Genomic DNA, 27,475 nt, shown 5'->3' on the forward strand with positions numbered 1-27,475 from the left:
GCGTCCCAGCGTGATGACGTCGCAGCTGGAGGCGGGGCTCTGGGAAAAGGACTAGGAGGAAGGAGATGGGAGTTGCGGCGAGGGGCGGGCGGGAGCGCGCTGTGCTCTCGGCCGCTGGTCAGGGGTGTGGCGTGTCGGGTGCTGGACTGTCCCCGTCTCCCACGTGATGGGATACCATGCAGCCAATAAAAGCGTTTTTAAACAATTTTAAAAGATCTAACTGTGTAAAGTGGACTGATGACAAAAGCTAACTGCCCTTCCCCTCACAAAAGCAAAAGAAACGTGCTAACAGTGGTCATACCTGGATGGTGGAATGACAAGTCATTTTTATTATCTTTCCTTACAATTATTCTTTCAGCAAATATTTAGCACCTCTCCATGTTTAAGGATACAGCAGTGGAAAAAAAAGGAACCCCTCTGCCTTCGTGGAGTTTATTTTGTCCTGAGGGAGACGATGGTGCAAAACATAGTTTCTATGAGATGGTATGTATTAGGGAGGAAAAGCAGGGAAGGCGGCTGTGAAGTAGGGGTAAGGAGTTGCCATTGTAAATAGCTTCCAAGTTTTCCTAAAATAAGCTATTACTTTTTAAGTTTTGTAACTTAACCCCCCCCCCCATATGAAAATGCAAATTTAGAAACTTCCAAGAAGTTCACTTTAGGGCCCTGGCACAATGCTTTGATCTGTATGTCGGTTCTGGGAATGTTTCCTTAATAAACAGCTATGGGCTTCAAACCATAAAAGTTTCATTTGATCAATTTTCAGGAAAATCAATGTGGCATACAGCAAGACATTTATTGTGCCCACAGCTCCACCACTCTGGCATCTATAATTTCCTCACAGAAGATTGCTGCTATTTGCCCCTGAGACTCCACTGAGCTGCCGCTCTAAAGAGTAGAGAAGGGCCTGTGTTCTACTCCTGAGTCTGGTTTCCCCACTGCCTTTATCTGACCCTGGTGACAGCTCAGAAGCACACAAACCCTGTGTTAAGAGAACCAAGAAGTCATTCATCTGCTCATTTCCTGAAATCCACCACAAGCCCGTCGTTATTGCAAACCTTCCAGGTCAGCCAAGGTGCAAAGTCCTCCCCAAGTGCCCCAGGAGCTTTCGCTTCTGTGAGTACAGAAAATACCACTCAGTTTAATGAACAAGCCTCTCAATCCGAGCTTCTGCTTGTTTGGAGATTGCTTCAGACTTTACACAGCTTATGTAGGATAAACACACTGCAGTCCTCTTCCCTGATTCTTCGTCCACTTTGTCCTCACACCAGATGTCTCAATTCTCTTTACTGGTGAGATACCGTGAACTCACAGCATTGGCACAATGATGTTGCAATATGCTGCATACGAAGGCAGACAGTTAATAAGTAACTGGTGAGGGAACTATTCCCTCATACTCAGAGCGCCCTTCATACACTTAAAAATATTTTAATACTGTACCTGACATCGGCAACCACTAGGAACCATTATCTGTGGACAAATTTTAATCGTTCACTTAGAAATAGTGCAAGTCCTTATAAACCTGATGAAGACAGTATGACAAATACTGAGGCCCACAGTTTTCGGGTGATCAGTTACACAAAGAACAAATCTAAACAAGTGCCATGTTTATTTACATTGTTATCAATAAAGACAACAGGAAGAGGATGAGGTTTCAATATTTTATTCAAGTTTTATTTTAAGTGATGTTAATTACAGCATTTGAAGGGGAGGATCTAATTCCACACAAAATGGAAGACTCTAAAATGTACCCATTAAACTGCTAAAAAATAAATTGAGTGGTGAGAATACAACAGAAGTCCAATTTAGATTCTGAGTGTTGTCACCATGTGATTAGAATCACACAGACTTCCCAGCTTAGAGCTGGAGCTCCTAGAAGCTATTTCATACTCTGGTGCAAGGGCAAAAAACCACAACACGAGAAGGAATTAAGTCCTGAATTATTGGCTTCACCACATCCACCCTCTCCACCCCAAAATGGCACAAAGAAACAGCTACCACACCCTGCAAACCTTTTGGTGTAAAAGAGGTGATAATGGACTGGGGTGGGAACAGGTCACGAAGATCTGTCTTAAAAAGTCCCTTTTAGGTGAGTTTGTACACACCATTAAGCAAGGAGCCTCTCCTCAATTAGGGTTAGGAAACCAAGGTTCAATTCTCAGGAAGTCACAATTTCATTCATTTACTCAATATGAATTTACAAAGTGCCTACACATTATCAGCTTCCACTTGCAGCCATTTCTAGATAAAAAAGAAACCTGGCATCTCTAGAGGAGCCACCAAGTTCCCCCCAAGTCTACAGCTGAATAGACCTTTTTTGGAATCGGGTTTCTTCTGTACCTCTGAAAGGGTAACACCTTAAAGCTGAACCATCTTTAACCTGGAGGTCTAACATGATATTTAGCAATACTTGCATCCCAGACATACAACATTAAAAGATACACTAAATTCTGAAGGTAGCTATGCTGCAAAATAGTTTAAAATTAAACAATTATACAGTATTCATTTATGCTTGAAATTCCAGTCCTAGACCAAGCTTGTGGCCACCGGCATTGACATTCTTGCCATCCAGCAGAGCTGACAGCGTCAGTTTGATACCTGCAAGGGGCAACACCAGGGAGAGGGAAAAAGGGATGGAGGAAAGAAAAGAGAAGAAAGGTTAACACCAGGCAGGGCGCAGGGCTCACGCCTGTAATCCTAGCACTCTGGGAGGCCGAGGCGGGAGGATTGCTCAAGGTCAGGAGTTCAAAACCAGCCTGAGCAAGAGCGAGACCCCGTCTCTACTAAAAATAGAAAGAAATGATTTGGACAGCTAAAAATATATATAGAAAAAAAAAATTAGCCGGGCATGGTGGCACATGCCTGTAGTCCCAGCTACTCAGGAGGCTGAGGCAGGAGGATTGCTTAAGCCCAGGAGTTTGAGGTTGCTGGGCTCAGGAGGTTGAGGTGAGCTAGGCTGATGCCATGACACTCTAGTCCGGGCAACAACAACAACAAAAAAAAGGTTAACACTAAATTCAGACCCTATTCCAGGTGTTATCAGCAGGGCCAAACTACACGGCCCTTCAATCCTTGCTACCTAACACCATCAAAGTGAGCATATAAAACAACTGTAATTATCCCACTGACCAGGAGCCTACCCAAATCCACTCTTCCCTGCTACAATCAGTGTCTCTACCCCTGGTACCATGCAGTGAGCTGCTTCAGCAACCCTCCCTTGCAACGAACCCCAATCCTGAATCAGACCTGAGGCCTGACATTCACATTCACAGTGTGCACACACACGTGTAGCGTGCACACATACCCACGTACGCACACAACAAGCTGATCTTCCCTGGAGCAGCCTGATTCCAGGGAGTAGCCTGTAATCTTAGATTTCCAGGGTCCAAAGGCAGTATTATCTCCTGGAGCTATAATGCACTGTGGACTGGCCCAGCTGATGGTACAGAGGAAACTTGAACACCACTTTTCCTATTTCTTTGTCTTTTTAAATGGGAATGATTCATAGCTTAGTTTTGAGAACCTGCTAGAAATAAGTATTAAGCATTATGGACACACTGGAAAAGTGGATGAAAGAAAATAACTAAAAATGTGAAAATGGTAGCCTTGGCCTTTTGTTCTCCTACTACTTCTCATATTCTCCAAATGTTTTATAATGACAGTGTACTCTTTTATAAACATTTAATCATAAACTTTACATATGCTCATTTACAATGTACTATATAAGCATTTCCTAAGCAATGACATGAATCAGCAAACCAGCACCACAATTTTTTTTAAGACAAAGAACTGATGTCACACACAACGAACACATACCTGGCTTTAGGGTCTGAGTATATCCTAAACCTATCAGGCTGGAGTTGTTCACTTTAGCCTGGTCAGGGAAAAGACAAGACAGAGTGAAAATGTTAAGTACCTCACGCTTCCATCTCCAAAATGAGTAAAAGCTTTTTAATCAACCAACTCTAGACTTTAGAATCAGACTATCCTTTTTCATGACCACCTTGTTCAGGAGATTCATTAAATTCACTATGAAATATACCAAATTTAGGTGCATGTTTTGAGATCTGACATCGCTCAGAAGAGCAAAGCAAGGAGAAGGAGGGCCTCTTGGTGGCCGGTGTCCCTTCTAGCTGTTCCTTTTGGCTCACACCATCTAAATAACGAGGCCCCCTTTCCCTTGTTTTTAAGTGCCTAACATTAACGGAGCCAAATGCAGTTCCCAGTTCAGGAGACTTAAATAGACTTTCCATAAATTACACAAACCAGTACAGAAACCGTTCTACAACGTGAGACTTCCTCGTCCCGCCATAGAGCCTGCGGTGCCCTGTGACAACAGAAATGCGCCCAACCGGATTTACTGCAAGAACTGTGAAGCAACCCAAGGGCCCGTGAGCAAGGCTGCAGCTAAGAAAGAATGAAAACTGAGGGGGAAATGAACATTTAGAACCCTGGGATTCAGAGCACCCCCTTCTATAGTCTGCCTTATGGAACAGGCGCTGGTTAAAGGAAGAGGCTCCAGAGCAGGCCAGGCAGGGTCAAATCCAGGGCCCAGCACTTACCTGCTGTGTGCCTTTGGGCAAGTTACTCCACCTCTCTAAGCTTCCAGCTCATTTGTAAAAACAGGGATGATTAAAAAAGAGAAAGAAAGAAAAAGAAAAGAAAAAGCACACCTATCTCAAAGGGGATTAAACGTAATAACACACACGTGAAAGGCTCTACTCGGTGCCTGGCACGCGTGGTAAGTACCATCACTGTTATCCCTGCAGTCATCTGGAACTCTTTTCAAAGTGAGACAATCTCCATTATCATTGTACTGATTTGGAACTCTTCAAAGTCACGGTCCTCAAGCAGTCCTGAAGGACTCCAGCCTAAGGAGCAGGCAGGCCTGTGAGCCGCGCGATTCCACAGATACCCACCGAGAAGCAGGCGTCAGGGTCGATCTGGTACTTGGCTGCTATCCCGAAGCGAGTGTTGCTGTTTCCTGCTGTCCAGGCGAGGTTGACAGCGGTCTCCAACTTCTTGTTCACCTTCTGGTAAATGGAGCCGCCGAACTCTGTCCCGTCATTCCTGCGGACAAGCACAGCACAGATGCCAGGCTGCCCTGGGAACCCAGACAGAGCCGCCCAGGCTACCAGAAGACAGGGATGCCAGGAACGGACTGATCTAATCGCTGGTGTTGAGAAGGCCGTAAGTTTGAACAGGCACTAAAGCACAGGAAACTGGGTAAGAATGGAACCGACGTAAGAATCAGGCCCAGAAGGAGAGAAGAGCTATTTCAGCCACCTCTGGAAACACCCAGACGCAGCACAGTCAACTGCCCAAGCTGCACGGAACTTAAAAGTTTGCGTCCACATATGCTTTAAAATAGAAGCAGCAACTAGGACATTGGGATTCTGAGTGATCTTTTTTCTGATGCTAAGTTACTACTTTTATAAACGACTCTATCATTAAAAACACTGTGGGAGGAAAAGCAAATGAGAAGAGAACACAGCCAGAAACTGCGAGGAGGCCGGGCCACAGGTGTCCCTCAGAAGGCAGGTGGAGGCCTTGGCACCACGCACTGCAGCCACTGCTGGGAGAGGCAGCTAAGACCACCCCAGCCCCAGGAGGAGGAGCAGTGACAAAAGAGCCTCACCTGCGGTGCAGGCCCGTCCCACCTGTGCACACTGGGGACCCGCACTGCCGCACCTAAGGTCCTGGGGGAACTGGAAAGGGAGCTTCTTGCTACATTACAAAATGTTTGTCTTCCAAAAATATTCAGAATGAAACCCCCTCCTCTCTTCCAAATACACTGAATGGACTCCCGCCACTGAGAATGCCCCTTTCTCCTCCCGGCCACTCACACCCTCCTCTTCCTCTCGTGGGGCCCTACTCAAGCTCTTGGAATCTGGACGTCTGTCCCGCCCAGCTGAACTCTCGGAACAGCCTGTATGCACTGTGCGGTCACTGGCACCCCCAAAACAGTATGTGAAGAGCTCTGAGAGTCCACACTTTGTCCTTCGCGGACAGCCTGGGGTGGGCACAGATCATACGTGGTCTATCGCTGCTGCTGTCGGGTGGGCGTTTACATGCACCGCGTACACTGGTGCCTGCTCAGAGCATCCTTCTCCATGCAGGGAGCCACGGAAAACAAAATGCTTACAGTGGCCGCCACTGGCAAGCTGGGATGAGCAGGCAGAGGCAGGCGGAACCACTGCTTTTCATAGGCCCTTTTGCACTGTTTGATTTCACAACCACGGGCTTAGATTCCTTTGATTAAAAATTGAAGAAAAATTTTAATGCTGCAATTTTTAAAAAAAGGAATGATCATTCTCCTTGCATCAGCTGGTCTTCGAGCTTGTCTAGACCCTCTCAAACATTTTCAACATAAAATCAATGTCAAAGTTCTGCCTCATTATTTCGGGTATTTCCAGTGGAAACAGCACTGGTGACTAAGTCAGAGCCCGTGTGCTTTGGAATCCAGCAAGGGCTTAAGGACCTAAGAACAAATTATTGCTGTTTCACTGCAAATTCTGCTTTTCACAAAACGCTCTTGCTAAAGTAGATGCTCATAAAATACATCTTAAATTCTTAAGTTTTCCCCTGAAATTCAGCCAGACAGACACTGTACTCAGAAAGTACAGGGAGACCCCAGGCACTGCCTGACTCACGGGGAATCCTGTCTTCTTCAGACAGCCCAGCAGGCTACAAAGCAGCAGCTTATCAAATATAGTAGATTTTTGAGTGACTTTAGTAATATATTCAAATGGGGAAATTTTCTTGGGCTTAAACGTGTTTGTTTTTTTTAAGGTCAGATTTTTCAGAATATTCAAAAACCAGGAACGTAATACTGCCTTCCTGTACTGAGCTTTCAAAACCATAAACAGAGGGAGTTGATTGTTCAAACTCATCTATATGAAGCACAAAGAACATCTGTCTCACATCTGGGCCTCTGCACGCACCAGGGCAGCCCAGGTGAGTTGTGTCAGCTGCCCTCATGCCAGTTCCAAAAACAAACCACGTCCCCTTGTCACTTATTAAAAATACTGAAGCTCAGATATGTGAGGGAGGTGGCTAACAGCCACTGTTCTGCCTAAAATCGGTGCCAATTCAATTCCAGAACACTTCCCACTCCAATAGGAATTCTAAGTCAAAAAACACTTCCATGCTTGTGATATTGTTCCTATAACTTTTTTGTATGTTGCCTTTTTTAAATTAACATACAGTAAAATGGACCCTTTGCTGGTGTACATTTCTGTAGATTTTAACACGTGTACAGACTCGTGTACCAGCACCACAGTCAGGGTGTGGATCAGTCCCACCCCAGACCCTCGGGGACCCCGTTGCATCCACACCGTCCCCCACCCCGGCAACCACTGCACCGGCTGTCTCTGTGGTTTCCCTCTGACTGTTTAGTTGGAAAAGACTCCAAATTTTTAATTAACGGTTAAAATTCCTCAAAAACTTTTTATTAATAAAAATAGTATTAGTTTACACACTAACACCATTTACTTCCCTTAAGTTTAAGAAGTCACTTCTTTACTGACCTCTAGTGGAAAGAAATAAACTTGGACCCCACCTGTGCCACAGGTTAATTCCTCATGAAACTAAAACAAGATTTTTATGGATGAAATATTTGTTTCCCTCAACCTGAATCATCACTCGACTTCAATTCTCAAGTTTGGTTACAAGGGGCTCTCTCCTAACCTGTCATCTTCTCTTCCCTTCACCACACTGTCCAATAGCTAACAAAGTTTCAAACGCCCCACCAGAGAAGATACTTAGTTTTTGACTGAGATAATCAGCTCCTAATGTGTCTACCATTTCAACATTTCATTAAGCATACACCTTAACAAACTGATTCTCGGACATTCCACAAAGAGAGCTGCACCTTTTCCCCCATAGTGTTAGCTAAAACAAAAACTGCAGGGAAGGGACAGCCCTTTGCAATGACATCGTGCCCCTGCCGTCATTCATCTGCAGACCAGCAGCAATATTTACTGTTCACAGACTAGGAAGAACCTAAGACGCTTCAGGAAATGGGCAGGTGGGAAACAGAGGATGCAGCAGGCCATTTGGCTCATCGGATGCCAAGAAACTTACTTTACGGTGGTGGTTAAAATTCGGACCTAGAGAAAAATAATGAAAAGCAACCCCTCGACCACACACGCTTGGACCCAGCCCCACAGGTGCACTTACACGTTCGTGTGAAGCTGGAACTCATCAGTCTTGTAGCCAACTGCGAAGTTGCTCTGGGTCACTCGGGACTTGGCGGTCTCAAAATTCATCTGGTAGCCAGCCAGCCAGCCCTCGTAGCCCAGCACCAGGGCGCCCCGGATCGAGGGCCCGGCGATGTCGAAGTCCACGTCGCAGCCCAGGTTGATGTGCTCCCGCTTGTACCCGGTCTTGATTTTAGCGTTTTTTTTCCTAAAGGGCAAGAAATTGTATTAAAGTCAGAGGCCAACTCACCCTGAAATGCACACTCTTTTTCAAAATCCCGGTTTACACAGAGGCGGGGGCTGAGGCCAGGGATCCAGTCCTCCCTTAAGCAGCGGCTGTGCCACAAAGAGCAGGAGGCAACCTGTCTTCCACGGGGACCCCGTCTGCAGACACGCCGCCATAACACACGGAGGACACGGACAGGACAAGCCTGAAAATGAGTGCCAAGTAATTTCTTCCACTACCTGTAAGCTCAGTGTAGCAGCCTACACAGGCGTGCATTAGGTCGAGAGCCACCGTGTGATTACGAAACAGTGCATCTCTGCCGTTTCCCAAACCTGGGGGAAGTTCCATCGGTCACGAAGGCAGCTCCCCAAACAGCAGCTTTGGAGGAGATGATCAACTTCTTATTTCGTGGCTCACACACTAAGTACAGAAACAATACTAGACCCCTTCTAAGTGAATACAACAGTAAGATGGCTTTTAATTCCGTATTCCTGCGACTACAGGGAGTACACATTTCAGAGAACTGGGTGTGATGTGGAACCCGGGACTCCGCAGTCATGGAGGCCGGGAAGTCTCGTGTAGCAAGACAAGACCCCAGGTCCAGCTTAATGATCCCAATACTGAGTCTATAACCAGTCCAGTGCCTTCACCGCCTAGACCCAGCACCCCTCAGGAAGGCAGGGGCATAGTGTCACCTGCAGACATATCATCACCACCTCTTTTTCCAAAAGTAAACACTGGATAACAAGATCACATCTACCAAATAAAACGTGGACTATTTTCCCCTGATCGTTTGTCATTCAGTGACAAAACGGACATCTCCACAGCAAGCGCATTCGCAGCAGAGACCACAGGAGGAGCCAGACCTGCCCAGCGCCCCAAGAACCACACAGCCCTGCGCACCCCTACCTTCCTCCACAGCACCCAGACCGTGGGCCCCAGTGAGGGATTCGCCGTTACGAATTCACAGATCGAACATATCCGATATGTTTCAGTCTTGCTGACATGATTCTTCCCGGCGCTCACGATAAGAACAATGCCCGTGTCTGAGGCCCTTGGGCTCTCCCTCGGCCTCTGCAGGGAGGTTGCATGTGCCTGCTCACCTCAGCACAGGGGACGACGAGACTTGTGCCTTGGAACCTTCATTGTGTTCAAGTCACTTCTGTACATTTTGGCAAGCTTTGAAGAGAAGGACTAACAACCAAATTGTCTCTCAATAAGAAAAACTCAGAATAAACCTATCTCTGTCTGCCTGCTCTTTGGGAGAGAGCCTAGGTTTTGGTCAAGTGTCTGGCTGGCGCCAACCTGAGCGGAATGACTGAGGATGAGACAGCCACCGAGAGGCTGACATTTAGAGAGAGAGGAGGACCAGGAAATGTAAAAATGGGGCATCTTATAACCACTCATTTTCTTTTTTATAAAAAGCTGCTGCTGACCACAAAGATACGCCTGTGGCAGGGCCCCTGGCCAGCCGTGTGCAGCACCTGCGCCAGCTTACACGGCGCCTCCACCCTCTGTCTCGTTGGGTTCTGGCCAGGGCCCAAGATCCCCAAAGAAAGGGCGTGCTAGAGAGTCCAGGGCTCTCTCTAACACATCACATCACGTCTGTGCAGGCTTTCTTCCTCTTTCAGATACTGGGATTTTTTTAAAGCTATTTAAACAGTGGTGCTAACTTGACAAGCACCGAGAGAGGCATGACTCTGTGTGTGGTTAGTGAGCAGGCTTTACCTACAGTAGACACTCGGTGTGCGTGCTGGTTCCCAGTGGGGTCTGCAGCCTCGTCCAGATGTGGTCTGCACTCAGGCTGCGCCCTCAGTTGCTCTGGAAAGCCAGCTTGCACTTCTCATCTCCATTAAGAGTCATCAAAACTTTCCTCAAATACCCAGGAGCAGCAATACGTACACCCAGCGCCTGCAATCTGAGTTTTTAAACACCATCCTCCAGTACAAGGAACTATAAGGCTCCTTGGAGAAACAGCCGATAGCAGGACTGGGGAAGAGCAAGTATGAGGTGAGCCTGGTTCACCTTCTGAAACCAGAAATGAAGACATGCTCAAAAAACAGATAGGAGCTTGTCAAAAAGCACACAGAACGTAAGCTCACAGTGGCCATATCTGGGACAATTTGAGCAACAAAATAAACGACAGTAATGGATTATAACCTATAGAATAAAATAAACATCCATGAATCCATACTAATTTATTATACATAAATGATTAAATAAATCAATTTATGTGGGGATGGCTCTTCCTGACAGCAGAATCACAATTAATAAGTAAAGAAATGATGAGGACAGAAAATCGTTTGCCAAGCATACTGCAGGCAAGAGTCAACAATGGATGTTACTATTTGTGAGAACTAGAATATTTGCACAGTCTCAAAGTGTCTCCCCACAAGATACTTATTAATTACAAAGAGAAAAACAGCAGCTTTATAGCAAAGGGACTTGGCAGACACCACTTTAACCAAGAGATCAAAGTGAACATCACCAGAAATGAGGCATATTGACATATTCTTCCTGATATCATGCACTGAGAACACACAACACAGGTTCACTTCTATGGCTGCCAAAAATGCATAACCTGAATTTAATCATAAGGAAACATCAGATGCATCCAAACTGAAGGACACTCCACAAAATAATTGGCCACTCTTCTTTGAAAGTGTCAAGGTCATGAAAGACAAAGAAAGATTGTGAATATGTCCCAGATTAGAGGAGACAAAGGAAACTTGAAACTAAATGCGATTTAGGATCCTGAACTGGATCACTGACCAGACAGACATCAGTGGGGCAATGAGTTAGTTAACTGTATGACGTCAACATCAACGCGCTGGTTCTGGTAATTATATTACAGTTATGTACGATGTTACATCAGGGGAAGGATAGAGGGGAACTCTGCATATTATGTTTACCACATTTTCGTTCATATAAAGTTATATTAAAATAAAAAGTTAATTTTTTTTAAACTCTCCCATGCATATTACTGTAGGACCTGGAGACCTCTACAAACCTCCCAAAGACAATGGGAAATCCCTCACAAACTCCTGAGTTTGCCATCTCGGGCAGCAAATCCAGGCAGCAAATCCAAGCACGTGGGCACGTCCTCCAGCCCTCATCCTATTAGAGGGTCTCTCGGGATAACTCCTCCCAGATAGCACAGCGGGGTGCCCTGTGGGGGAGCGGACAAGCAGGAAGACAATGCTCCCGGCATGAGAAACTACAACAGAGAGGAGAACAAATCACCTTCTGACCTACCATCTTCCATCTTCGGACCATCCATAACCGGGTTATAAAAAGACTTATCTCTGGAGGGTAAAAGCCTTATCTGCCCAGCGACCTGTGGGCACCCCACAGCTAGCACAGGGTCTGGCTTAGCAGACCCTCCCTCTAATAAATAGTTGTTGGAATGGAAAAAAGGAAAGGAGGGAGAGAGGAAAATAATACGGAATGGCAAAAAATGAAATTCATAATGCAAGTGAGCTATACACTTAAAATGGTAAATTCTATATGCATATTTCACCATAATTGCTTTATTTCAGAATATTACGGGGGTACAAATGCTTTGGTTACATAAATTCCCTTTGTACCACCCAAGTCAGAGCGCCCATCCCCCGACAGCGCATACTGCACCTGTCAGGTTTGAGTTTACTCATCTCCTCCTCCCCCCACCCCAACACCCAGTGAATATTACTTCCGTATGTGCACATAGTTTTGATCGATTAGTACCAATTTAATAGTGAGTACACGTGGTGTTTGTTTTTCCATTCTTGTGATACTTAGAAGAATGGGCTCCAGCTCCATCCAGGATAATACAATAGTAGTTCACCATTGTTTTTTATAGCTGAGTAGTACTCCATGGTATACATATACCACATTTTATTAATCCACTCATGTATTGATGGGCACTTGGGATGTTTCCACATCTTTGCAATTGTGAATTGTGCTACTATAAATATTCGAGTATGGATTTTTTTTTATATGTCTTTTTTTCCTTTGGGTAAATACCCAGTAGTGGGATTGCTGGATCAAATGGTAATTCTTAAAAACTAAAATTCAATACGTGCCCTTGATCTCATCATCAGTGTACAAAACAATCCTCCCCAGGTTTAGGAGACCCACCACTCAGAGTAGGAAAAAAACAAGAATGTATCCTAGAAGGGAATGACTCCTTCTAGCCACTTTGAAAAGTACCCAGGAGCTGAGGCAGACCAACACACGATCTTGTCTCTCCAGGTGTCAATAACCAACAAGCCTAACCTATCTGGGGCCAGAGGCCTGGGGCAAAAAGTACAGTCAGGAGCCACCCTGAAGTTCAACTCATGCAGCCTCAGTGTCCCTGAGCAGGAAGCTGGGAGAAGGGTCCTCCGGACCTGAAGAAACGAAGCTGGAAAGAGTGACCAGTTAGCCCTGCTTTCAGGTGTCACCCATCACCCTTCAGCCTTGGCTGCTTACATTATCAGCGCCTAACTCACACGCAGGGGAGCATTACTGCCCAGAAATCCTGCAGCCTCCACGGCTGAGGGCAGGAGAACAGTAACAGTGCAGAATCTAATTACAAAATCCTACTAAATACTGGTCCAAATCCTCCATTAGAAAGGAAGCTCCAGGCCGGGTGAGGTGGCTCACGCCTGTAATCCGAGCAATCTGGCAGGCTGAGGCAGGAGGATCGCTTGAGCTCAGGAGTTCAAGACCAGCCTGAGCAAGAGTGAGACCCCATCTCTACTAAAAACAGAAAAAATTGGCCAGGCGTGGTGGCACATGCCTGTAGTTCCAGCTACTCAGGAGGCTGAGGCAGGAGGATCGCTTGAGCCCAGGAGTTTGAGGTTGCTGTGAGCTAGGCTGACGTCACGGCACTCTAGCCCAGGCAACAGAGCGAGACTGTGTCTCAAAAAAAAAAAAAGGAAGGAAGGAAGCTCCTCGGAGGTAGCAACCATGGCCTGGGCACCCTCAGATCCCCAGATGGGCACAAAGTCAAGCACAAGAGGCACCCTAAAAAAGATCTGTTGGGTAAACACTATTCCTGAATTAAGGAGTGCTGGTTATAGCCATCCATTAATGCATGAATGTGGATGTGTCCCCCGGAACTGACTCAAAACCAGAGAACGTAGATCTCCTGGTCTTGGAGGTTGCCTTTTAAGTAATGTCACCCCCATCCCTAAAACCCTTTGTCCCAAAGTGCTTCCACCACCTGCAACATCACAGAACATCCTTGTGGAGAGAACACATGAGAATCTTACCCAGTGTTAGGTGAGAAGGATGAATCGAAGGTCAGCTTCAGTCCACGTGCAAGCTGAACAGAAAAGAAATTCGCCAGCAGGTTTAGTCACAAGGCAGCAGATGTGAAGGATAAATCCCGTCTTTGCCCGGCGGCCGTTACCTGATCTTCCACGGTGATCTCGGTGCCTAGCGTGTTGTCAGTGTTCCACTTCTCCGTAAACGTCAGGCCATACTCAGTCCACCTGTACTTGGTTTCCAGACTGCCCGTCACTTTGGTGGTCTCAGTGTTGGCTGAGCCTGAGCTTGTGAATTCCTTCAAAGGAGAGATAGAGACTCACAGCCGGCACCCCGGCACGCACCTGGTTTCACTCTGTCCCTGTACAGACTGTGACCTGCCTTTATGCAGAGGTGAGACCCTGAATGTGTCAAGACAAAAGCTTAAAGTCCAGATGGTGGTAAAGGAGCCTGCTACTTACAGGCATCTTATGGGGGATTCTTTGTCAGGAGACAGCTTCCTTCCTCCCCTGTAACTACAGTCTGGACAGGAAAGCAACCCCACACCCCCATCCTGGCTTCAGCCTCGTACAGAGAAAAAGCATTGAGCAAAAGCTGACAGAGCAGTAATTCAAACCTAAAACTTCTTCCTTCCAACAATTACTGCATGCACAATCTAAAAGAGACTACTAAAATTTTGCTTAAATAATTATGTGGTTGAACAGAGGTTAATTTTAAAGTAAGAAGGACAAGGAAAACTAAAACTGAAACCCGCCCCCCTTTTCCTATGAGTATTAGCAGCTGCTGCATTTAGGGGCCTACTGGTGTGTGGTCCCCCAGGACCATCCACCCATCGTGCAGAGGCTGCAATGAATGGGACAACCACAAACTGCCACACTCAAAAAAAGTGCCTTCCTTTGGCTCTGCCAGCCAGGACGTGGCAATTATTGGTTGATCTACAGTCAGTCCCCATGTTCTATGCGGGCTGGACAACTTACCAATCCATTCTCAGATTTTGTTTTCAAATCAAGTTTTATTAAGCCAAATCCTAGAGAAAGAAGGAGACAACTGTCAATAGGTTAAATAACTAGCTCAAGAGTAGCACCTCTGCTTCCCTTACGGCTGTTTCAAAATGCTTTTTTTTTAAAAGGAAGCACGCTCTGGCCACGAGGGCTGAAGGCCTGCAGGGGGCTCAGCTGCTTGGAACAGTGGCAGACAGAGAGGGCGCAGGCCCCGCCTGGGCCCCACCTGTGCTCCCCGCCGGGTCTGAGAAGTGCCTGACAGCTGGCAGACACAGCCATCGGCCTCGTGGAACGTGCCTGAGGACGGGCTAAATTTAGAAGTCGAGCTCCACTGCAGCGGCATCTGCCGCCCTGCTCCACGCGTGGAAGAGAAAACAAGAATGTCCACCCGTCGGCAGCGGCTCACGAGCCCGCCCCTACTGGGTGCACAATCAAAGCTGCTTCACTAGGCACAGAGAGCTCATCTTTTCTTCCTGACATGGAAGCTCTGAACAGCTAGCTGACTGGGCCAGGTCTCCAGAACTGTTCCGGGTAAAATCTCGAATGCGCTGACCGTGGGCTGCAAGGCCCTCCCTCCCGCGCACTCACCGTAGCCCTTGGTGAAGACGTCCCTGGCAGACTTGCCGAGATCCGCATACGTGGGAGGCACGGCCATCTTCTGCTGCAATAAAAGAACCGCCAGAATGAATACGTTGGTAATTAGGGAAATTAACTTTCCATCAATAAAAATTACTAGATATAATTAGCAACCAATAAAAATCATCTAGCACTGTGAGTTCTAGGTAGCTTATCCCCCAGGTGTGGGCAGAGAAACTTCTGTCTTATCCTTTTCGTGGCCAAAGCTCGAGACACCCGATCAGTCTCTGTTGACGGAGGCTCAGCCTCACTTTGGACCTCTTCTCCTTGGCATCCGCAGGACTGAGCACAGGCCCAGGACATAGTAGGAGTCAGTAAATATTTGCTGAATGAATTAACTGTCAAAGACACATTCCCATGAGCCAGCTACTTCGCTGAACTGCAGGACTCTTGCCAAGAAAACCTATCTTCTTACAAAATGTCGGCTGCAAGGACGTTAAATGTACTGAATAGAAATCAGAGTTTTATTATGGCAACGTATTTCTTATCTGGCTCTGATTTCATTCATTCTACAAATATTTATGGAATACCTACTATGTGCCAGAATGGGCTCAACTATTCACAAAACTTTTGCATTGTAGAGGAACCCACTATTAAGGGTGTCATATTCCTCACAGAGAACACAGTAAAACCTAACCAATTAGGCAACTCCTCACATGGAAAGAAAGCCAAACATATCCTCCAAAGAAAATTAATTTAAACAAACGTTCATTGAGCTCCAGTGTGACTTTATTTTAAAAACCAACTATCAAAGTAGCACTTGGGATTGCTGCATATTACTACATCAGACAGCAAACATTAAGCACCACCGTGTTCAAGGAGGGAGATTAACTCGAACAGTCCTTGCCCTCAGGACCACACCGCCTCCCTGGTAGGCTCTGCTCTGACGTGCTCTGCCTGCCGTACACACAGAATTAAAGTCCTCGCCTGGGACCGCACACGCCATGCTCTGCCGTGCGTGGGGAAGCCCCATCTCCTGCACCCCCTCCCATTCCCAGAATCACTGGTCTCAACCAGAAGGATGGTTCCACTCATTTGTAAAATACAGTATACCGAAATTATCGAAGTGAACCTGCACACACCCCATCTGAAGTTACACGTATGTGCACTCGCACAAATGACACGTGCTTAGCGAGGGGAAGGAGCCCACTACAAAGTGGTCAAGTGGTCCCAGGGAAGAACATCACAACTGCAAGTCGAATTCCTGACCGAGGCTTTAACTTCGCAGACGTTGCAAGCAGCCCCCAGCATCCCTGGTGACATTGTAAAAGAAATGGCTATAAACTTCCACAACTTTAAATTGTGAACTTATGGTTCTGGTCCTATTTTACTCTTTCCGGATGCTTTGTAAATTTTGTCCCAGCTTGCTTTTGTGTCAGAGCAGAGAAGAGCAGTGAGCTGTTGACTCTGTCCTATTTTTGTCACTGCTGTTGTTATTTCTTGCACATGATCAGGCTGGAACCATAGGCAGCCCACATTAGGGTCAGGGCTTCCTCCCAGGCGTTTTCAAGCCTGGGGACTCCCCTTTCCTTATTCTTTCCTCCCAAACCAACCCTGTAGGCACATCCACCCCAGGGACAGACCAGGAAACCATCCAGCAGGTCCTCAAGAAATGCCCCTGCCTAATGGCACACGTCTCAGCCACAGACGGGCCTGGCCCTTCCTAGACAAAACCAACATGAAACAGCTTTGGACTGAAAGGTAATGCAGCCCCAAGCAGACGTGCAGCGTATATCAGCAAAGGGCCCAGAACATTCCCGACACCAGCCGAGGTTACCAAACCATCCGTGGACCAAGTACCCCTCTCCCAGCCGGGCCACAAACCACCTGGGGGGAGCAGCCCAGTGGCAATGTCTCTGGTTCAGCTAAGACCTCCCTGGACCTCAGGTGCCAGAGTCTCCCCACTACTCTCCCCCGGCTTCAGGAAGGCAGGCTGCAGGACCGGCTCCCGGACACAACAGCCTTCACATCTGGCCTGGGCCCTCCCTCGGGGGAAACACAGAGCGCTCACCATTTAATGCTCTCTCTCAACGCTAATCCCCAAAACCCAACAAGCAAAGCCACCTGTCAAAAAACACTCCACCCACAGCAAACATCAGCCTGAAATACAAGGCCACTAAGGAGATTACTATCCAAGGACAAGGGGGTGGGATGGCTGAGCCCAGATAAGGCCAGGCTCTAGCGGAGCTCCCGTCTTTGAAATCCCACAGCTGCTCGTAAGAGCACTTGCCGGTTAACTAAAACATATCCTTAAGTGCCAGCACTTCATCCAAGCCATCCTGGACGCCGGCTTCCTCGCTTGTGTGCCACACTCTCCTCCCATCTCTTCGAACACAGATGATCGCCCCTGTTCTGGGGGCCCAGGTAAGCATCCCCCAGCACGGCACCAGGCAAAGACGCACAGGAGCCGCTGGCAGGCTGCGTCAGTCCACTCCACCGAGGACAGCGAACGGATGACCCGGTCCTTCACCAAAGGCCCCACCTGCTGCGAGGCTGCGCTTCCCCTTCGGCTTCTGTGTGCAGCCTGGCCAGGCCCCGCTGCGCCTACCTGACGGGACGAAGGGGAGGCCTGCAACAGCTCTGCCTCTCGCCGAGAAGCTCAACTCCCTCACGACCACAAATAGCACCCGAAAATGCCCCTTTTTACAGAGCTCTCCGAAGCCATTTCAGAGACAATTTTATAGTAGAAATGATCAGCATTAGTTTTCTCAGCCAGGACTGGAGGAGAGAGAAGTTGGCGCCCAGCTTTCTCACTTAACACCCTGCCAGGGCACTGACTTGCAGGGTGCACCCTGGCCCCGGCCCCTCCTTTCACCCGGATCTGCTCCAAATCGCTCCCCGTGCGGTTGGTTACCAGCGCACAGCTGTCTCTGCGGCCCCCACCGCCGGGCCTTCAAAGCCCAGCCTGCAGAGGCGGAGCATGAAGCAGGGCCGCCTGCCACGGGCAGAGGAATCAGAGGCCATCCTGGGGGAGACGGGACCACCGGTCTCTCTGCCTGGGTGACAGCTTCAGGGCAGAGCCCGGGGACGTCATTCCCACCGTGAGTGAGAAACAGGGATGGCAGCGCCAGGCTGAGCAGACCTGCCTGCAGTCACCGATGACTTTGAGAAGGGCCAGCGAGTCACATCAGGAGACAGAAGTCCCTGGTTCCCTTCCACAGCCTGCCAGCCTACCTACCCAACCTTCCCCTGGCTGACCTTGAACAATTATGCAAGCTTCGCTCCAGCTGAGGAATGAAAATCCAGCCCATACTGGAAGCTCAGAGGGGAAGGATAGTGTATCTCTCACCCAGCAGGGCCTGCGTAACACTTACGTAACCTCTGTCTTGGGGGTACACCACCTCCTTGACTCATCAGCTGCATGGCGGTGACAGCTGCTCTGCTCACACTGCCCCCACCCCATCCCCCCACACACCTACCCCCAAATCACACCCTTGAACTCAAAGCACCCCACAGCCTGTCATGTATGAATTTATCCAAAATATGGAAAAGCTATGCATGTAAAGATGCTAAGGCTTGCACATAGTAGGCATCCAATAAAATGTCTGTTTGATGACTCAATGAGCAGGAAATTACTATCATAAAAGGGGAGGAAGCAGAAACTTAGTGTCAGACAATAAGGACCAAGTAAATTACAATGTAACCAGGACGCAGGCGCTCCCTCTGCAGGGCGGCTGCAGCACCACCCGGTGCCGAGCCATGACCGCATGCGCACCTGACCCCAGCCCAGCCCAAGGTGCCTCCACAGGTAAGCACCGGCCGCTTCTGACCTCAAAACCAACCTTGGACTGTTTTTAAGGGCCACAGGGAGCCACCGTGGAGTGACTGACCCATCTGTGTGTGGGAAGCTCACTTAACCAGCAGCTTGGCAAAAATGTAAACGGCAATATCCAGAGCAGGTGAAGGTGTGGAAACATCAGGTGGGAGTGCTACAGGGACACTCTGAAGAGTGACTGCTGGGCAATTAACCCGAGCAGCAATTCCACTCCTGAGAGCCCCCCACAGCAGCACCACGGCACCCAGAGACGCGTACACAGGGACGCTCACCGCGCCTCCTTGCTAACACATCTGCAAAACAAAACCCAGCAGCAACCTAACTGTCCGCCAGTAGGAAGTGAATGAACAAACTTTAAGGCACTGGACTTGCACGCTAAGGAGTTCCACATGGTGACAAAAAAGAATCGTCGGCATAGAAAGCTATCTGTGATATTGTTAACTGAAAAAAAGCCAGTCACAAAAAATATGTAATTCCACGTAATCCGAGGAAACCCTTTCTACGTTCGCAAACGTGTGAGTGGACGGGAACACACGGGGAAGGACATGAGCCAAGCTGCAAACTGTGGCCACCCTGGAGATGCTTCTGGAGAGGGAAGGAAGTGCAGGGAAGGAGTGGAGCCCAAATAAGACTTTCATTTTTTATTCTGCTTCATTAGTTAAGTTGTTTGCGCATACTGATAACTTTTTTTTAAGTCAAGGACAGAAAAATTTAAACGCCAACCACTGTGCCTGAAATGGAGCCATGTCGTATCAACAAGTCACATTCCAACAGGCGTTTGCCATCGAGCTGCCAGAAGGAAAAGCTATCTAGACAGTGGTGTCAGTACTGGTTCCAGGAACAGATTCAAACTGCACTGGGACTTCGGGGAGCACTGCACTCCCAGGGGACCACTGCCACTGCCCAGCACACACAGCAGGGCAGAGCACCCCAACTTCCGTGTGCCTGAGAGCTGCCTGGGGTGCCTGCTCACAAGCCTCCCAGAGGAGGCAGCATTCCCCCTCTGTCCCTCGCAGCCTCTTGCTGCCTCGCAAGCAGGGGCTGTCCCCAAGTGCCACCGAGAAGAATGGGCTATTCCCTTCACTGAGCACCCACCAGAGCCCCCACCTTGAAATACACTCTTTTCTCTACAGTGGCTCCCTCAGAAGGAACCAGGCAGGGGAGCCCTGGGACCCCCAGAGAGCCAACAACCACAGCAATGTTGATACAGGGAGCAGGGTGGCTGTGGGTCCCCAAGGCTCAGCCAGAACAGCCAGGAAGAAAAGTCTCTTGAACACAGATAACATCCAGGTGGGTTGAGACACCACCTTCCAGGGCGAGCGTGTGGCAGGGCGAGGACCTGAAGACCAGGAGCCTCCCTGTCCCGGCATTTCCCAGCCCACCCAGTGCCCAGGCAGCAGGGCACAGTGAACTACTGGGAGGGCCACGTACCCGGCAGAGGCTCTAGGCCTGGCTCTGCCCTTACTGGCGGTGCGACCTTGAACAAGCCACTTAGACTTTTAGGCTCTCATTTTGCTCATCTGTAGAGTGAGGCTAACGAGCATCCTACTAAGGAAGTTTGTTACTAGGAATAAGTACAACAGGGAGAACACTAAGGACTGGCACAGGGTGAGTGTCAATAAATGACAGTGGCCATAATGCATCATACTGGATACTCTCTGCCCCTCCAGATCCACCTTCCCTGCTTCCCTCCCGCTCTGAGCCCAGAGCCGGTCACCGTGGACGGTCATCAGTGGGCTCACGGCCGGGTTCCGCCAGTGCAAGGCACCTGCAGAGACGAGAGCTCAGGAAGAGTAAGGTGGGGGCACTCATGCCCTAGCCGCCCCCCCACTGGGCCTCAGGTGGACAGCAGCTACTTTCCTCTACCCAAGGCCACAGCTCCCGCCAGGGGTCCCCTCCCCTGTAGGCCCTGGGGTGTTAACAGACCCAGGCCCACACCCCTGATGGGTGCCCTGCACGCTCCCCACACCTTTGCAAATGATCTCTTCATTAAACGCTCCCGGATTACCACGTGTTACGTGAGCACCTGATTCCTGAGAGGACCCTGCCCGACACAGCAATCGCAATCACCCCCATCATCATCCCAGGATCCCCCCAGGAGGAGAGAGCTGTGGGCAGGCCCTTGGCTCTGCTGCCTCCTCAACACCACCCTGGGTATCTGCCGGGCCAAACCGGGCCGGCCGACAGAAGGGGCACAGGCCCAGCCAGGGATTGCAACAAAAGCACTGGCCCCTAACCCTGGGGACCACCAGCAGGAGGCAAGCCTAGCTGTAACAGCCAACTTGGGGGGTGGGGGCAAGCACAATCAGGAGCTTCCCACCCACCCACCCATCCCCAACACACCCCAGCACTTTCTCTTTCTTGCCAAGAAGCAGCAGCCCAGGGAACAGTCCCTGGTTTGGTCTCCAGGACGCTGGCAAAGCCCAGGGCCCTGTGCTCTGTGCCCCCAATACAGCTGCCCTCCCCTCTCCCCCTTCCACAACAATCTTACAGGGGGGGCAGTTGAGCTTCCCAGGGTCACTTCTATTTTAAAACACCCTGGGAGCTGGGCCACCACAGCATGGCCTTCCAGGTGACTCAGGAGCATATAGCTGGCTGGAGGCAGCCTGCCCGCCCACCCACCAAGGGGAGAAGCTCTGGGCTGGCAGTCGGCATGCCAGGGTCTGGGTCCCAGGCACACCCGGGCTCCTGCCTGACCTCGGGGACCTCACACTGCCCAGAGCCCGGCTGCCTGGCTCAACCCAGGGGGGTTCACACAGACAGCCTCGGGCAGGCAGCCTCGGGAGCCAAGCAGACCTCAGTCCCAATCCCACCTCGCCACTGTCTCGGTGTGTGACCTTGGGCAAGTCACCACCTCTCTGGACCTCACTGTTCTTCAGGAGAAAGAGCACGCAGATGGGCACTTGTGAGGACTGAATTGGTTCGTTAATATAAAACACTTAGTACAGCGGCTGGTACAAGGTAAGCGTGGAACAAACACAGCTAGTATTTTCTTACAGGTTTTCATTTTGTGTAGTTCTTATTATAATAATGGTTGATGAGCATGTTGCCAAAAGGTCAACCTGAACCGCAGGGTCCAGAGTCCTCCCATAAGTCCTCCCAGAGTCCGCCCCCACCCATAACGAGGGACTGTTTAGCTAAATATTGTCCAGCAGGGCCAGGTCCTGAACGAACATCTCCAACCTCATCCCAGGGAAAACTGACCCTTCTAATAGACAATCAGCCCCACTGTCCTTGCAACAATTAGGGGTGACCCCCCCCAACCACTGTCCACTGCCAGTGGCCTGCACGCAGCCATGCACAGGCTCGCTCTGGTCGGTGTGAAAGAATACCCTCTCCCACCTGACCCCCAACCTCTGCTTCTCCAAGGCGCCACCCACCAGCTCCGAGCAATGGCCCCTTGGAGCTGCAGGTGCCGCAGGAGAGCGCCGGCACCACAGCTAGCAGGCCAGGCCCCGCGCCCCACTCCGCTCCTGCCAGGCTGTGCTCCCTCACCGCCCTGTGCTCAAGCCCCGACCTGTGCAATGGAAACATAGTAGCTCTCCCCCAGGGACTGCAGAGTGGTGCAGTCAATGCCACAGAACATACATCGAGCCCCAGGAGGATACTGAGCAAGCCCTCACTAAACAATGACTGTGATGACAATCACACTTTCATAGTAGGGAAACTGAGGCACAAGAAAGTAACCTGACCTATACTAGATAAACCCTACAGCTCGTGTCAGACCTGTGCTGTGGACCCAACCACAGATCTGGGTAAAGAGCTCAGCGTCCCACTCGTCCCGACCCCTCTGTGAGTAAGCAGTAAAAGGGACAAATGTGCCCAGGCCTGGCTGGGGATCCCACCGGTCACCTCTTCTCAGTGGCCACCACAGGAATCCACCGGGAGCCCAAAGGTATAGACTACAAACCCTCGAAGACCCTGAAGGGCCATCCCCAGGCATGGGCTGGCCCTTGGTCACACATGTCCCCTACAACCAAAGACACGGCGCCATCAAGGGCAAAATGGACTTCAGTGCTTCAGAAGATCTTGCTGGTGAAGGTGGGAGATGAAGGCTCTTCCTGTCACTGGCCTGGAGTTCACCGTTCACATGTGCCCACTGCTCAGCAGGGCACCTCGCACCGGACGGCCCACCCGAGCCCCGGCTTTCTGTGCCACAATAACCCCTGCCTACAGCCCCATTCTAGCGTGCCATCCCCACTCCCTGGGCCAGGCCCCTTACTCAGGACAACTCCAGCACAAGCCATGGGCCCACTCACCGCCAGAGGAAGATGGGCACCAGGCCCAGGGCCTTCCAGAGACTCCCAGTCACCCATGCCACCCTCTCTTCAAACCCAGAAACACCAGTTCAACAAGTTTCCCATGGGACTTGGAGAGCCACAGAATGAAGATAATGCTACAGTCCCCAGCCCCGGGGCCAAGGCCCGGTACCAGTCTGTGGCCTGTTAGGAAACGGCCCAAGAATCCCTGCCTGAGCTCTGCACCCTGAGTCCCCCCGCCCACAACACCCCACAACACCCCACCCCACCCCACCCCACCCTCAGTCTGTGGAAAAACCGTCTTCCATGAAACCGGTCCCTGGTGCCAGAAAGGTTGGAGACCACTGAGATAATGTGTTAAAGCAGGTATTTCAAATCAGAAAACAGCTTTTGCCTCTCACTGCTCTGGGGCTGTACATATTCTTACAGTTCTTTAAATATGTGTGACTCTGCTAGGCCAAGCTACTTTCTGGAAGCAGGTGCCTGTGTCCCTCATAAGGATGTCCAGGATCGAGAGACAAGGGGCTGGGCTTGCAGCCCCTACAGTAATTCCACAAATGAGCACCTACTATGTGCCACACGCTGTAATAGTAAAACTAGCCCTCTGTCAATAAGGGTGGGTCGACTCTAGGATACAAAGAGTGCATTTAGCCCCAGAGATCCTTTTCAAGCACCTACTGTGTGCCAGGTGGCACCACACCAGGCACTGAAGATAGAGCTGCACAGGGCCTAAGGCTCACCCTCTGGGAGCTCAGTCAGTCCAGAGCTGGGGTGCAGAGAATGAAGGCTGGCCCTGGGTAGTCTGCCCTGGCCTTGCCAACAGCATAGTAGGCAAAAAAGGAGCCCTTTCCCCTCTCTCCTCTGGGGACAGGTGGCTGATCAAGGGGATCGAGGCCTCAAGTGGAACAAGCCTAGGCCAGGCCCAGGTCTGCCCCTGCATTCAAGGTCTGCTCAGGTCTGACCTTGTCAATTTTGTAAATTTACAGGATTTTTCATGAATCATCCTGAAAGTTACTCAATATCTGGTATTCAAATGCTTGCTAATAATAGGGCAATAATAATGCTTAAAATAACAGGAACGATAGTTATCGAACCCTTTCCAGAATACCACGTGGAGCAAAATGGTCTACAGGGGATGGGCTCTGTCCTCCCCAAAAGCCCCACGGGTGTCAGGGTTTCTCCCTAGGCCTCCATACCAGCACTGTCCTGAAGGCTTCATGTCTATCAACTCATTTTGTTCTTCCCCAAAGCCCAACAAAGGAGAGGTATAATTGCTCCCATTCTGCAGATGACAAAACTGAGGTCTGGTATCCTCCCAGCTGCGTGACCTTGAACAAATCACTAGAACTTCGGGCCTCAAATCCAACGAGGGGCTCCGAATCAGTTCCCTGAATGCACTGCCGCGTTGGGCGAATGAATGAGCCGCGGAACCAGGAATCCCTCCTAAGGCCAAGGAGGCCACATCGTTCCCTGTGGGGCCTCCATTTCCGAGGCCAAACGTCCTGGCCAGGCCCGAGCCTCGGCCCCTGCGGCCTAAGTCAACTCTCACCCGTTCCGCCCGAGAAAGCGCTGGCACGCGCGCGTGGTGCCGGGCGCCAGCTTCTCCAGGCACGGGCCGGCCAGGGTGTGCGGGGCCGGAGACGCGGGGCCACGGTCGTCACATGAGCTCATGCCCGAGGCGGCAGCGTGGCCCGCACGGACCTGCGCGCCCGGCCGGGCTTGGCCAGCGTGGGCAGCGGACGGGTCCCTGCCGGACGCGCGCCGGTGGGATCGAGGGCCAGAGGGCGCCGCCGGGAAAGGTCACCTAGATCCGCGGCCGGCCAGGCCTCCACGCGGCGCCCCAGGCCCTTCCGCCCGAAAGTCCGGCCGGCCTCTCGCCCCCAGCCGCAGGCGCCTCGGGACCCCCGGCCTCGCGCCCCTCGGCCCGGCGCCGGCTCGCGCGGCCTTGTCGGCCCGCCGTGGCCAGCCAGGCCCGCGCCGGCCGCTCTGCTCCCTCCCGGCGCCCGCTCCGGCGCCCCCAGCCGTCGCCCGCGCCTCCCCCGATTCCTCCCTCTCCACTCCCCGGGGCCCGGCCCGCGGCCCGGGGCGCAGGCGGAGCTCGGGCGCTTTTCCGCGACGCCTACCTCCGAGGCGGCGGCGGCGGCGGCGGCTACGGCTGGGGCTGCGGCGCGCAGGGCCCGAGAGCGGCGAGCGGCAGCGCCAGGGCGGGGCGGCGCGCACGGCGGCGGCGCGGACCCGCCCCCCAGCGCGCCCGGCCGGGCAAGCTCCACCCCCAGGCCCCGCCCGGGACAGCGCCCCGGCCCGGCCCGGTCCCCGGCCCGCCCGCCAGCCGCGCTCTTACCTTTGCGGGCCCGCAGCGGACGCGTGAGCCTGGCGGCGTGTGCTCGCGCTAAGGCCCTGCGTGCGCCCGGGCACGGGGCGATGGGCGGGCGTAGGACTGACGTGTGCTCGGTGTGTGCGTGCGCAGGGACACGCGGGTCAGTGCTGGAACCTCCGGGCCGGTGGAAGCTTTCTGGAAGAAGGAGGGGACCTTCCGTTTAGCTGAACGGTGGCCTGGAAGTCCCCGCGCCAATAGAAGGCGCGCGGGGTCCTGGGCTTCCTGCTTGGCCGTGGGGCTGGAGACAAACCCCGCCACTCCCCTGGGAGCTGATGTGGCAGGTGGCGCTGGACCTAGGCCTAGCCTGGGTGGAGGAGGTGGCCTCCGGGTCCCCCCATTAAAGCTCGCACCGGCCTCCAACCCCAGAGGACAGCCCCAGGCCCGGCGGGGCACCGGGCGCCGGAGGCGGCGCAAACACAGAGCAGCTGCGGCGACGGTGGCTCCTGGGCTCGGTGCTGCGGACACGATGTTCCCGGCGCCTCCGACCCGCGCTCCGGCTTGCAAATCTTGGAGAAAACCCTGTGCGCGAGTTTGCGCTGCAGATTAGCAGACAATTTTCTCCTATAGCAAAGCTACTAGCAGCCATTTCCTGAGCATTTTCAGAAGTGAAAAAAGCAAATTGGGTTTTGTGAGTCCCCTGCTGGGTCTCGCAGCGCCAGGAGGTCACCCCGGTTCAGGCCGGCCGCCGAGGGGACTCCGGGGAACCCGCGCCCAGCCAGGGCCTGCTTCCCTCCTGGCTTGGTTGATACACGTGGAGTGAACTGTCACCTTCTCCCCGTTAGGCCTAAAAGGGCGGTCTCACTACGGAGTGTCCCCGGAGTCCGGCGCAAGGCCCACCCAAAGCAGGCTTCGAAAATTAACGAATTTGAAGCTGGATGAAGATTCTACACACTCTTAGCGTTGGATCAACAAACGACCTCAAAGGCTTGAGGCGTCTAGGGCCCGGTGGAGGAAGCGCCGGGCTACAGAATCAGGACACTGGCTCACAGCCAGCTGTGACACAAGCTAAAGCCAAGCCGTAGGCAACTAGGGCGATGGAGGAGGCAATCTGGACAGGCTGCTGGAAGGAGGCGGCAGATTAAATGGGAAAGTGGTGACTCAAGTTAGAAATGACATTTCCGTAGGGTGAGGTGTTAAGGAAGAAGGGAGCTGATAGAGGGTGGTGGGAGCGCGGTGCGGACAGTGTACCCTAGGCCCTGTGGGGGCGGTGGGCACTCAGATGTGACTGAGGATGTGAGTAACAGTCCCCTTCAACATCTAGGGAGTGGCCGGGCCCGGTGGCTAACGCCTGTAATCCTAGCACTCTGGGAGGCCGAGACAGGAGGATCGCTTGAGCTGAGGCATTGGAGACCAGCCTGAGCAAGAGTGAGACCCCAACTCTACTGAAAATAGAAAAAAATTAGCCAGGAGTGATGGCCTGGCCTGAGTCCCAGCTACTGGGGAGGCTGAGGCAGGAGGACCGCTTGAGCCCAGCAGTTGGAGGTTGCTGTGAGCTATGATGATGCCACGGCACTCTAGCTGGGCAACAGAGCGAGACTCTGTCTCGGAAAAAAAAAAAAAAAATCTAGGGAGTGGAGGACAGATGTCCTCCCGGGCCCAAGAGTTGCCCCCTTCTGACAGGGGACTAGGGCTTCCCAACCTGGCCGTCCCCACCCTGCACACAAAGGCCCAGCCCACTCCCAGAGACTGGCTAGCGGGGCAAGGAGGAGAAGACCTCAGGGAGGCTGGGAGGGCCGGGGAGGACGGGGCTCCAAGAACCTCAAGTAGAGCT

The 27,475-nt window shown here is 51.4% G+C and overlaps 1 protein-coding gene across 3 annotated transcripts; it reads right to left on the reverse strand.

Annotated features, from left to right (window-relative positions):
- Window positions 1–1,599: 1,599 nt before the first annotated feature.
- VDAC1 (voltage dependent anion channel 1) lies at window positions 1,600–25,530 on the reverse strand. 3 transcript variants are annotated; one of them, XM_069483619.1, is made up of 9 exons: window positions 25,451–25,530; window positions 15,246–15,318; window positions 14,634–14,683; window positions 13,802–13,954; window positions 13,662–13,714; window positions 8,179–8,406; window positions 4,917–5,067; window positions 3,814–3,871; window positions 1,600–2,595 (listed from the first exon to the last, which is right to left on the reverse strand). In XM_069483619.1, the coding sequence occupies exons 2-9, from the start codon at window positions 15,310–15,312 to the stop codon at window positions 2,504–2,506; spliced, it is 852 nt and encodes a 283-aa protein (XP_069339720.1). In that variant the 5' UTR covers window positions 15,313–15,318; window positions 25,451–25,530; the 3' UTR covers window positions 1,600–2,503. The 3 variants fall into 3 exon arrangements, with proteins under 3 accessions (XP_069339720.1, XP_069339723.1, XP_069339721.1); XM_069483622.1 differs by lacking the exon at window positions 25,451–25,530 and adding an exon at window positions 25,291–25,333 and having other exon boundaries at window positions 15,246–15,315; XM_069483620.1 differs by lacking the exon at window positions 25,451–25,530 and adding an exon at window positions 25,291–25,333.
- Between the last annotated feature and the right edge of the window lie 1,945 nt (window positions 25,531–27,475).

Source organism: Eulemur rufifrons, chromosome 10 (assembly GCF_041146395.1).
Source record: "Eulemur rufifrons isolate Redbay chromosome 10, OSU_ERuf_1, whole genome shotgun sequence".
NCBI lineage: Eukaryota > Metazoa > Chordata > Mammalia > Primates > Lemuridae > Eulemur > Eulemur rufifrons.

Excerpts from the sequence above, each read along its gene's own strand:
- VDAC1 (XM_069483619.1), bottom strand. The coding sequence starts at position 15,312 with ATGGCCGTGCCTCCCACGTATGCGGATCTCGGCAAGTCTGCCAGGGAC. Across the intron at positions 5,068-8,178 it reads TTCCAGCTTCACACGAACGT|GAATGACGGGACAGAGTTCG; the intron begins GTAAGTGCACCT and ends GCTTGTCCGCAG. Across the intron at positions 3,872-4,916 it reads ACCCTGACGCCTGCTTCTCG|GCTAAAGTGAACAACTCCAG; the intron begins GTGGGTATCTGT and ends TTCCCTGACCAG.